At 39.0% G+C, this 10526-nt stretch overlaps 2 protein-coding genes across 2 annotated transcripts in view; one reads left to right on the top strand and one right to left on the bottom strand.

Annotated features, from left to right (window-relative positions):
• The window catches only part of LOC121303572 (60S ribosomal protein L35), a 4777-nt gene extending 2444 nt beyond the window's left edge, over positions 1-2333 (bottom strand). The window contains exons 1-2 of the mRNA XM_041234361.1: positions 2250-2333; positions 490-626 (exon numbers count right to left, since the gene is read on the bottom strand). Coding sequence (XP_041090295.1) covers positions 490-626; positions 2250-2252 — 140 coding nt within the window. The 5' untranslated portion in view covers positions 2253-2333. The remainder of the gene's footprint in view (positions 1-489; positions 627-2249) is intronic.
• A 1368-nt stretch (positions 2334-3701) lies between these two features.
• LOC121303547 (actin-related protein 2/3 complex subunit 5-like protein) lies at positions 3702-9887 on the top strand. Its single transcript, XM_041234309.1, has 4 exons — positions 3702-4144; positions 7817-7889; positions 8590-8766; positions 9253-9887. Exons 1-4 carry the CDS (start codon positions 4005-4007, stop codon positions 9313-9315), a joined length of 453 nt encoding a protein of 150 aa, XP_041090243.1. The 5' UTR covers positions 3702-4004; the 3' UTR covers positions 9316-9887.
• Positions 9888-10526: the final 639 nt, after the last annotated feature.

Here is a 10526-nt window from a genome sequence, read left to right as displayed (position 1 = left end):
TTGTAAACTCAACCATGAATTTATTTGTACGCTGTTAAGAGATTATACTTTAGTGCTAACTCAGTCCTTCTTGATGGTATCACTTAAATTTCCCAATACCGTATTCCCATCACTGAGGATTGTACCGCTGTCAGTTTTAGAAAATATTTTCAGCATTTTCTTTCAATTGAAAGTGCAACATGTTTCTGTTGCCCTGTTCTTACCATTTCAGTAGGTTAGCCTTGCACTTCATATTTTTTTAAAGCAGGACTTTGGCTGCACTGTAGGCATAGTTGAGTGATTGCATACTTCCAACTGAAAGCGGGGTATTCTGTTGAGCGGTCAGCTGGTAAGTTTGGTGCTCGTAACTCCAAGTTCTACTGTATACTGCATTGTTAAATCTCAGGTGTACATGTTTAGCTTTCTCCTGAAACACTGGCTTGCTTTACCAGGGACCAGCACAAACAATGCTCTGAATGCTGGTTTGAGATGCAGCTGCCCATTACTTACATCTTGGAGAGTTTGGATGCAGCTCCGCCGGTCACCTTGGCGACACGGAGCTGGGACAACTCCACCTTGAGGTCATCCAGCTGCTTCAGCAGCTCCTCCTTCTTCTTACCACGCAGGTCTCGGGCCTTGATTTTTGCCTGTACAAAAATTACTATAGCATTCAGCTGTAAACTCAACTTAGAGGATCGAGACCAACGTCTGACAATTTCTGAAACCTCATTATATCCCAAAGTTACATCAATATACCATATATATATATATATATATATATATATATATATCTATATATTATATATATATATCTTATACCAGAATCACTGCAGCTCAAGTACAGAGCAATCTCTATGGAAAGCAACAGAGCAAGTCAGAATCTCATGGGACAGAGCCTTACCTGTGCCCACCTTGCCAGAAATGTGTAGTGACTTTTTACATTGATTGTATAGATTTTTGTTGCAACTCTGTTAAGTGGAATGTAATCAACGAGAACCAAAACGGTGAGCCCTCCACCCCTATGATTTTACAATGCCATTTCCACGTTTATTTAATTTGAAGTTTTCAAAGTTTAACTTCAGTTTTCGTTTGCTTGTTCAGCTACAAAAAGAGCACAAGTAAACCATGTGTTACTAGTTTATGAAAACGTGTCTATGAGCACTTTACTGTAAAAACGTCCATGGCAAGGAATGAATTAAAAAGTAAATAAATACAATGCGGTGTCAACTTTATGTACTATTTATTTCGGGAATAAACAAAACATATTATCACATTCAGATATTCGCTAAATATTCGTGAGGGCGTCTGATATAAATGAATAACTTGAACTGCTATTTGGCATTATTTGTTTTATAGTTAATTCACTGTGGTAAAGTAAGACCTACACAACGTATTCTTTACTCATGAAATGTTTTTCTACATATTGCAAGGCCAAGCGCCTCTGCCTGCGTCCTGAGCAATATGACATTACTTTAAAACTAATGAATATCCGAACGAATATTTAAATGATATGCCAATACCTGGACATGAAAATCCCGCTATTCCCAGCACAAACTTTACTTAACTCTCCCAGGGCAACAGGGCGATGTAATCAAATATGCTTAGCTCTAGTGAGATGCAAACATTTAAAAAAAAATAATTTATTTGGTTTAACGGATAAGCCTGGAGAAAAGCTGCCCTAGAAACAGCATGGCAATTAGTGTGGCGTTTGAACAGCCGTGAACTTGACCAAAATCACCAGACAAAGCAAGACATCGTTTTAGTGTAACGAAATAGAAGTTATTTTTTCAGATCGTACAACAGCAGCAAATCAAGAAAGCTACATGAACAGTGTTGTAAACGCCCTGTTTCAACACAACGTGCGTTGAGCTAGCTATTGATTAAAACAACAGAACAAACTATGGCACACACATTTTTGGGCCTTTGAATGTTTTTACCGCGGCCAAACAGCACTGACATAATTAAGAAATGTGCTCCCCTACATAGTGTGCGTACCATACAGGTTTAAAAAGAGTTGAACACTGTAAACATACGAGACTACTTTACAAGTGCACGTAAGAAATGTAAATGGCAGCCATCACTTCCCTGGTTAGAAAGGAGGGCATGGCTAAACGTCATTTAATTACAAAATCGGACTGCAATCCACTTAATTTAGCTTAGTTCTTACAAATACTACAGTACTTCGTGATTCCGCGAATTTGTTTCGTGTTATGGGTGCTAGATTGCAAAGGATTTCATTAGATTGAATCTGGAGAAGCGTAAAATCTCACCATAGTCGCTTCTGGCCGCCACAGGAAAGGAGATGCGCAGGGTCAGGTGAAACTCTACCGGGTTACGGGCTAAACCAATTTTCCTCGCAAAGCAGGGGAGTTCGGGCTAATCCAAATCGTCTACTATTCTGTGCTTCGTCCCTCACTTCCTTAGAGACGGTTGCTATCTGGTTCCAAACAACACGGCGCTTTCAATGTTTTCAGCGCTCACTTTTTTTAAAAGGGAAGAACAGCTAATTAAAAAGGTGGAAAAGTCTCTCAAGTGAGGGGAATTTCAATCATTCTTACATGCTGAGTATGTTTCCCGCTAAACTGAGTCTCAGGATTTATCGTTTGATTTAGACAGATGAAATGGTAGCCGTATTATTGGACTATATAATCATTATTCACACGCTTTCAAGACCTCAAAGGTCTCTTCTTTCTTCTACTTTCACCTGAGGAAGAGACCTTTGAGGTCTTGAAAGTTTGTGAATAATGATTATTTAGTTAGTCCAATAAGAGGTATCACTTCTCCTTTGTCCATTGTTTGATATAAAATGATTTAAAAACAAACATTTTTAAAGATTAACAGCGCAAGTGGAAGAACGCAAGATCGGCTGGCAAGACCTATGGACAATGGAACAGAGCAGGATCAGTTTAAACTGATTTTACAGCTACAAAAAGGCACAAGTAAACCATGTGTTACTAGTTTATGAAAACGTGTCTATGAGCACTATTTACTGTGAAAACGTCCATGGCAAGGAATGAAATAAAAAGTAAAAAATAAAATGCGATGTTAACTTTATGTGCTATTTATTATTTTGCCGTTGGATCATTTTTTTCGCTGTGGAAGGGATTTGATCCGCATGGGGTTATCGTTTCCATATTGTTATAATGTCACGAAACTTATTCCAACGCTACGCGAATATATTGCAATGCCAGCAATGACATCCCCGGGCCACTGTGGCTGCTGGATTTCATTCCAGCCGAACTCTCAATTACTTAACTAGACCCTTAATTGAACTGATAATTTGCTTTAGAAACATTTTTTCTTGTTTTCAGCTCTAAACAGTTGCAGTTCAAGTTACTTATAAAATGTTATAGTTAACTTGAAATATGCAACTATATCGGGCTTCTGTACTATTTTGACCCAAATTTACTTTTAGTATACTTCTTTTTTACAAGGGAACACTTGTTTAAACGTGTTCTCATGTCAAATACAGCTCCATCATAGCTTTAAGGACAAATTACCACCAGTCTTAGTAACCTCAATACCGACTTTTATTATGAATGTGTTTGAGCAAATGTTTTTAAAACAGGTTTTTGTACTGTTTGAAACTATTTTTTAGTGTTATTACACACCCAGCCCAGGTGGCGCTGTCGAATTCACTAATACTGCATGCAGTTCCCCATTGTTAAGAAGACGGGTCTGCTCCAAGGAACCATCCCCAAAACCGGACTGGTGTGTTTTGTGCGATCAAACCGTGTGCATGTATGTTGGTACTGATCGATGCCAAGTTGTTAACCACAGCACCCACAGGTACCTGCAGCGTTTTGAAGCCGCCACTGTGAGGTAATTCCGTTTCCGCTGCACTGGTAGCAAAGCTGCCATATTCCTGGAGGAGGCTGGCAGCAGAGAGAGGCATCGAGATTCGGCTTTCGCGAGTTTCTGCGCTGCGAAACCAAGAGACGTTGCTTGCAGGGCGGAGGTCACCTTGCTTTCGTATCCAGCGCAGGCTGCAGCAGGACGGGATCAGCTCACTCTGAAGTGCCCCGATGGCGAAGAACACCCTATCGTCGCGGTTCAGGAAGGTAGATATCGACGAGTATGATGAGAATAAATTCGTGGACGAGCAGGAGGAAGCGGCCGAGCAACAGGGGCCGGACGAGGCCGAGGTGGACAGCCTCATCAGGCAATATCCTTTACCGGAGCAGGTTACTTTACAAAAAAAAAAAAAAAAAAAAAAACAAAATAAACTGCTGATTTAAATATTTGAACAGTGTAAACACATAATTAGTATGTTCGATACATGTTAGGCGCTCTAGTGCTGGTAAAAAAAGCATTTTTGGTATCTGTAAAATAATATATCGATGCACATTACGTAGAGTCATTATGCTTTAAAAAAAAGTTTGACATTTTCTTCAAGGTGCTAGTGTTACTGCTGTTATAAATGCTATTCGAAATGCAGTGAGGCAGGACAGTAAGTGTTTTTAAAAATAAACAGGCTGATTGAAAATACTGTAATGACGTGAATCGTGTATTTTCAGTAGTTTTGTTTTTGCAAGTGTGGCTGCTTCGTTGTGCAGCTAACTGTCCTGTTTTCATCACGTGTACAATGCAATGGTGTTATTAATTTTTGACCGATATCTCGATTCATATATTAAGGTTTTTTTTTTACTGTTGTGAATGCAAGTGTTCTGCAAGATGAGTTCAGAGAGAAACCCAAACGTATTGTTAATAGGATTTTAAACAGAGCCCGTCCCACCGTAGGCGGTATCTATACAGTTATATAACAACGCACAGCTTTAGAATTTTAATACTCGCCCTATCCTGCAATGTAAATGTTGCTTCTACACCAGACTGCTTCAGACATTTTGTACGTCAGGTGCAGCAGATGCAGAATTTAATTAATGATGTAAATGCAGACCAGCTTCAACACCCCAGCTTGTGAAGTTGCTTCTGAACAGTTTGTAGAGCGCTGCATTACCCTTCAGATTATTACCTTCACTGCCAGATTCAAACAGCAGCACTTTAAAAACACAGCTGGATTATAGACACAGTAAAAGACAGTTTTAGCGGCAGCCTTTATTTGCTATGTTTTGTGGACTTTAATATTTAATTATAGAGTAAAAACAATATACCCTGTGTGTGACAGATCAGTGGTTTAGGGTGGGTTTACACCCTGGTTTTAGCTGCAGCACAGAACCTGTTTTTCACCTTTCTCTTTTGAAGTCTCTTTCTCTTTTTTCTTATGTGGAATTTACAGGGTAGTTAGTTTTTGGACTGCATAATTCCATAGACATCCATTCAGAGTCTGGAAAGAGTATTTAGGTAAAGGGAAAAACAGGTGATTGCAGTAAAGTCTCATTCTCTGAACTGTAGAGTGCTGTTCTTCTCTGGCACCATTGTTAAGCTTGATCAAAACAATCCTGTGCATGTTTATTAAAAAGGCCAGATTCTCAATTTGCATGCAGCACGAGACCCATAATATTTAAAATAAATGTACCATCTCTCGCGTGACTGAAATGCAAATACAAATGGAATCCCTGGCACGTTTTTCTGTAATATGTAAAAGTCGCATATCACGGTTTCAGTCACAATGGGTGCAGGTTTTATGTACGAAATAAGTTAGGAGCTGGTGCACGCAGGTTGTTTTGTTCATAAAACTGCTGTAATAACTGCTATTTCCCAAGGGGTAGTGGCTGCTGTTTAACTTTCCTGCTGGAAGTAGATGTAGTTCAGGTTAGGGCTGCTCATGTATTTCTCTGAACCAGCTGAAGTACCACGCATACTTCTTGCCTATCCTGTGCCCAGGACCCTATATTCTCAAGTGTTTTGGTGTGTGTCTCTAATTGTGTTTATAGACAGCTCAGTGTTAATTTTTCTACCTCTGTGTCAGTCCCAAGACATGTCTTGCCTTTACTCCAGTCTAGTCCCATTCAATATACAGTAAGCATTTTCGTCTTTTGCAACACTTTCTGTTCATTACGGGTGTGCTTACTTATTGGTTATTAAGTTCACATTTCAAATGTATAAATCAGTCCATAAATTAATTCCATAAATGTGTGGAGAAGAGAAAACATATTCATCAATGCCTTGGGTCAGTTTTCTAATTGCAATGTGAGTTCTGCAGAGCAGTCCTGTTGGGTTGTTTCATATTTTCTACAGTTTTTTTTTTTTTTTTTTTTTTTTTAAAGCAGTACTGCAGTCTGATTTCTACACAGATACGCAACATATTTTTGTGACACTGCTCTCTAATGGTAAACTGTGTAGCTTATTATACTAAATATACTCAATTCCTCTAGATAAATGGATTCTCTGGAGCCTTACTGAACTAGGTTACAACATACTGGTACAGAAATGACACAGAATCTGGGTGTTTTCCTTTTCTGGGGCTATCAGTCCTTCTCTTATTTGGATCATTTCTTATCCAGCTTCATCCGCAGGCCTGATTTTTCAAACATTGGTAACATCTTTATCTAATTTCCATTAGAAAACAATGAAACTGAAAAAGAAAACCCATTTTTGCCTGTGCACTTCAACAAGGTCATTTTTAAGTGAGCAAGCCCGTGCACCGCGTGCATGCAAAAGCAGCTTTATACTTCTGAAATGTGTACATTAATAAATACAGATCGATGTTTGTGTCTCTCCTCAGCCCTGTCTTGACTGGTTTTAAACTACAACAGTATTTTACTTGCTGCTTCCTGCAGGAAAGTCACCTATTGCTAGTTTTATATAGTACAGTAATGTATTTTGTTCAAACAAATGATCCTTGCACTTAACAGTGAATGGCATGAAACAATTCTTTGTAGCAGGCTCTATAGATTTTTTTGGAACATGCAAACTGCACTACAGTGCAGGACAATGAACAGTGCATGCTGATCAGTTTCACTTTGAATTTCCTGTAAAGCGACAAAGCAGAAGCACATTGTACTTTAAGAGTGATAGTATCTGAGAGTGTTCACAGGAAGTTCATTGTTAAGTGTTATGTACCAGGCGTAGGAGGTTCTGATGAGAAGCTGGCCATGGTGCACAGAGGGGTTTAATCTGCAGTGCTGCCTGGCTTTGTTTGCAAGGTGGGTGCTGCCCCGTACTTTCCTGTTCAAGCAAAAGGTGAACTGCTTTACAAAGGACATGCACCACTCCAATATTGAACTGCTGGTTTTTATTTGTGATGACATTTCTCAGTTTTCAAATCTTTCATTATTTTCAAAGCTGATTTTTCGTTTCAGTACCATTGTGCAATGTCTAGATTTGTTTGGAGGGAGAAAACAATCCTATTCATTGCTTCTTTGCTCCAGGGATGTGTATAGATTTTCTTCCACATATGGATTGCTTGGTAATGTGTTGCCCCACGTTGAGCATTGATTTAAACAAAACCATCAGAATCAGTCGTGGTGAATGGTTGCCTCACCTCTGCCTGCAAGGCGAAGCTTACTCCTGTCTGTAACTGGGGTGATTGAAAGAGATTAGAAATCGGTCCCATTGGTGTATCACTGTGAAGCAAACCATGATCAGGTTGGTTTTCATTGGGACACTGTCTTCCCAAATAAGGGTTGTAGGCCGTCAGAAAATTGTGATGTTTAAAAAGCAAGCAAACACTTATCGGAAGTATACAACCAAAAACCACGTCAATACCTGTCACATTTATTTAATTCAAGTATTGCAACAACCTTTGTTTAATGCCCATTTGCAGATTGGATTGTAGACCGGGACTAGCCGTTGAGAGTTGAAAGAAATGCATTAAAAACCGAAGTTTCAGGAGTCCTGATTTTCTAACATTTAAAAAAGTAAAATAAATAAATATGGTATGTTTATAAATGCCAGGATTGACCAGTTGCACGTTTTTCCTTGACTTGAGAAGCACAGGGGACAATATGGCAGCTTTTCACGCAGCCTTGCGGAATCCTCCAGTCAACACCAAGAATCAGGCAGTGAAGGTAATAATCAGTACTAACCTTTATCAGATTTAAAATGTCACGTTATTGGGGGATTGGAAGGTAAGTTATGGGTGTTCAGCAAGCTGCCGTGTCGAACGTATTCACAGAAGGACAGTGATGTGTGGAGGGGTGTAGTATTATGACATGTTCTCCCATCTGGGGCAACTCCTAGGATTTGATTCCCATGGTGCAACAAACAAAATGTTGTTACCCTGCCACGAATACTTTTATACTACAGCTTGTTGAACTGCCCCACTTTTTCAGTGTATTGTTGAAAGGAGCATTCTTCTACTGTCACGGTAGTACAGAATGACCTTATTTACCAATTCTTTGTTATTGTTGCTCTTTGGTTTGTCCTGAAATTTGTTTCACGTTAGTATGATTTGGGCTGTTGGTCCTCCTTGTATGTAATATGGAAAGTTTTCTGGTGGTGGCCATTTAGAATTAAATGTAAGTCCACCTGCATGACCTTGAGGTACTGTACAAGCTGTTCTGCCATTTACTGGGAAGAGCCACAGACTGTCAGGAGCTGAATCATTTTGATTTTTGAACTATTTTAGTTCATAATTCTGTGCATTCATGCACAACCCAGAATGATAGTTTTGAGCCTGTATTTATTGATGGTCTTTGAAAATCACACACTTCCCAAGGTCAATGATTGTTGATATACTCTAATCTCTCTTCTGTCTCTGCCCTCTAGGAGCGTGCCCAGGGAATAGTTCTCAAAGTCCTTACGTCTTTCCGAAGTAGTGAGATAGAGCAGGCTGTGAAGTCATTAGACAAGAACAGTGTTGACTTATTAATGAAGTACATTTACAAAGGCTTTGAAAGGCCTTCAGACAACAGCAGCGCAATCTTACTGCAGTGGCATGAAAAGGTAATCTATCCTATCTCTAGCTATTATATACCTAATTATACTTTTATACTCCCGTTTTTAAACATGTTTATAGATAAGAAACTGGATTGACAGTGGGCCAGTTACTATTGCAATTTTAACCAGGATTAACAATGAGTTGCAAATTTTTTTTATTTTTATTTTTTAATGGTTGACACACAGAGAATTTGTTGTGCAATGTACCTGCTGCAACAAAACAGTACTTTTCCAGGAAGAAAGACATTGGGAGCAAACTGTAGTGTTGGGTGCTGTCTCCATCTAGCGATGAAGCTGAAATTGCTAAACTGTTTTAAAGGTCAGTTAGCAACTATTTAGGTTAGAAACTGTATGGGCATAGTGCAGTTAAATTAAAATGGTTTACAGTATGCTTGGGGGAAGGCCATAATTTACACCCTCCCATTTTTGTTACTTTAATAAGTGAATATGTGACACTTGGTACCTTTCTCTCCCCTGTTACTTCAACCCCAGGTGTTTGCAGTAGGTGGATTAGGCTCTATAGTAAGAGTCCTCACGGCACGAAAGACTGTTTAAAAACTCGGACTATACTTTGACCCGAGAAGAAAGAAATGCTATCAAGAAGAGACGGATAGAACGGTTCGAGGAGGAAAAAGATTTATATGACAATACTGCATTCTTCCACAAATGAAAATTTATGGAAATGTATGAAAATAATATTTTGTGAGAAAAAAAATGTATGTTGGAATGATTTTTAGCGAATAAGGTTGTGAGGGGAAGTCTACTGTATTGCTGTACATTTTTTTTTAATCATATGCAAGATCTTGCACATCCTCGCATTCCCTTACCATTATTTTTGTTTTTACTTTACAATAACGTAAATATGACAATTTAAAGGTTGACAAAACTGACAGGCTGTTTGTAGCCAATGTTTTACAAACAGTCCCAGTGTGTGCCATCTAAACGGGGCATAAGCTGAAGTACTGTATGGGGTGTGGTAGTGTTTTATTTGGCGGATGGCAGTTTTGAGGGCTTTATTTAATGCACCCCCCCCCCCCCCCCCCTCCCTCCCCCCTCCCCCTATAATCTCATTTTACTGGGGTGATTTCATTGTAAAGTGCCTGCTGAAATAAAGCTCTTGGATCATCTTTATTGAACAATGCCTCTGTATTGATAATTGAAAATATATTCCAAACAGGCCGAATTGTGTTGCTGGTTATGAGCAGGTTCTCAGTGCTTAACCTTGTACAAACATTGCTGTTTGAAGTGGTGGTTGAGTCATGCTTATATGGCCAAGTTCTTGATGGGGATGCACATGAAGATTTTGCATTCCCAGAGGGTTAGGGTGGGAAATCGTTGGGGTTGAGTTCACCTTATTGTGCTTCAATGATCACTGCTAACTTTAACAATGAGTTGAACAGGGTTACAGGAAGGAGGTGAAATTCAGATTGAGAATAATGTAAAATAAATGATTGTGATTTTCATTATGGTTTCTGAAATATAAGCTCCAAGTAAAACTTTTTCTTCATCTCCACAAAATGAAAGCAACAGGTAAATAAGGCTAAACATATACTTGGTAGAAACAGTGGTTGTGCTGATTTAAGAAATGAAGTTAGAGCAATTATTGTGACCTGACGACCAGAAAGTTAAGCAGTGTTTCATTGCAAGTGATTCTTATTCAGCTACCCTTTCGAACACGTCTAGAACATTTTCAGTTTTACTTAAGTGAGAAGTTGTCCCAGATAAGGTTTTCATGTACAGCACAGTGTAGTTGTCTTTTTGATCCA

The sequence above is a fragment of the Polyodon spathula genome, chromosome 33, assembly GCF_017654505.1.
Source record: "Polyodon spathula isolate WHYD16114869_AA chromosome 33, ASM1765450v1, whole genome shotgun sequence".
Lineage (NCBI taxonomy): Eukaryota > Metazoa > Chordata > Actinopteri > Acipenseriformes > Polyodontidae > Polyodon > Polyodon spathula.
Note: the sequence above shows the minus strand (reverse complement) of the source record. Positions and strands in the feature narration are given on the sequence as shown.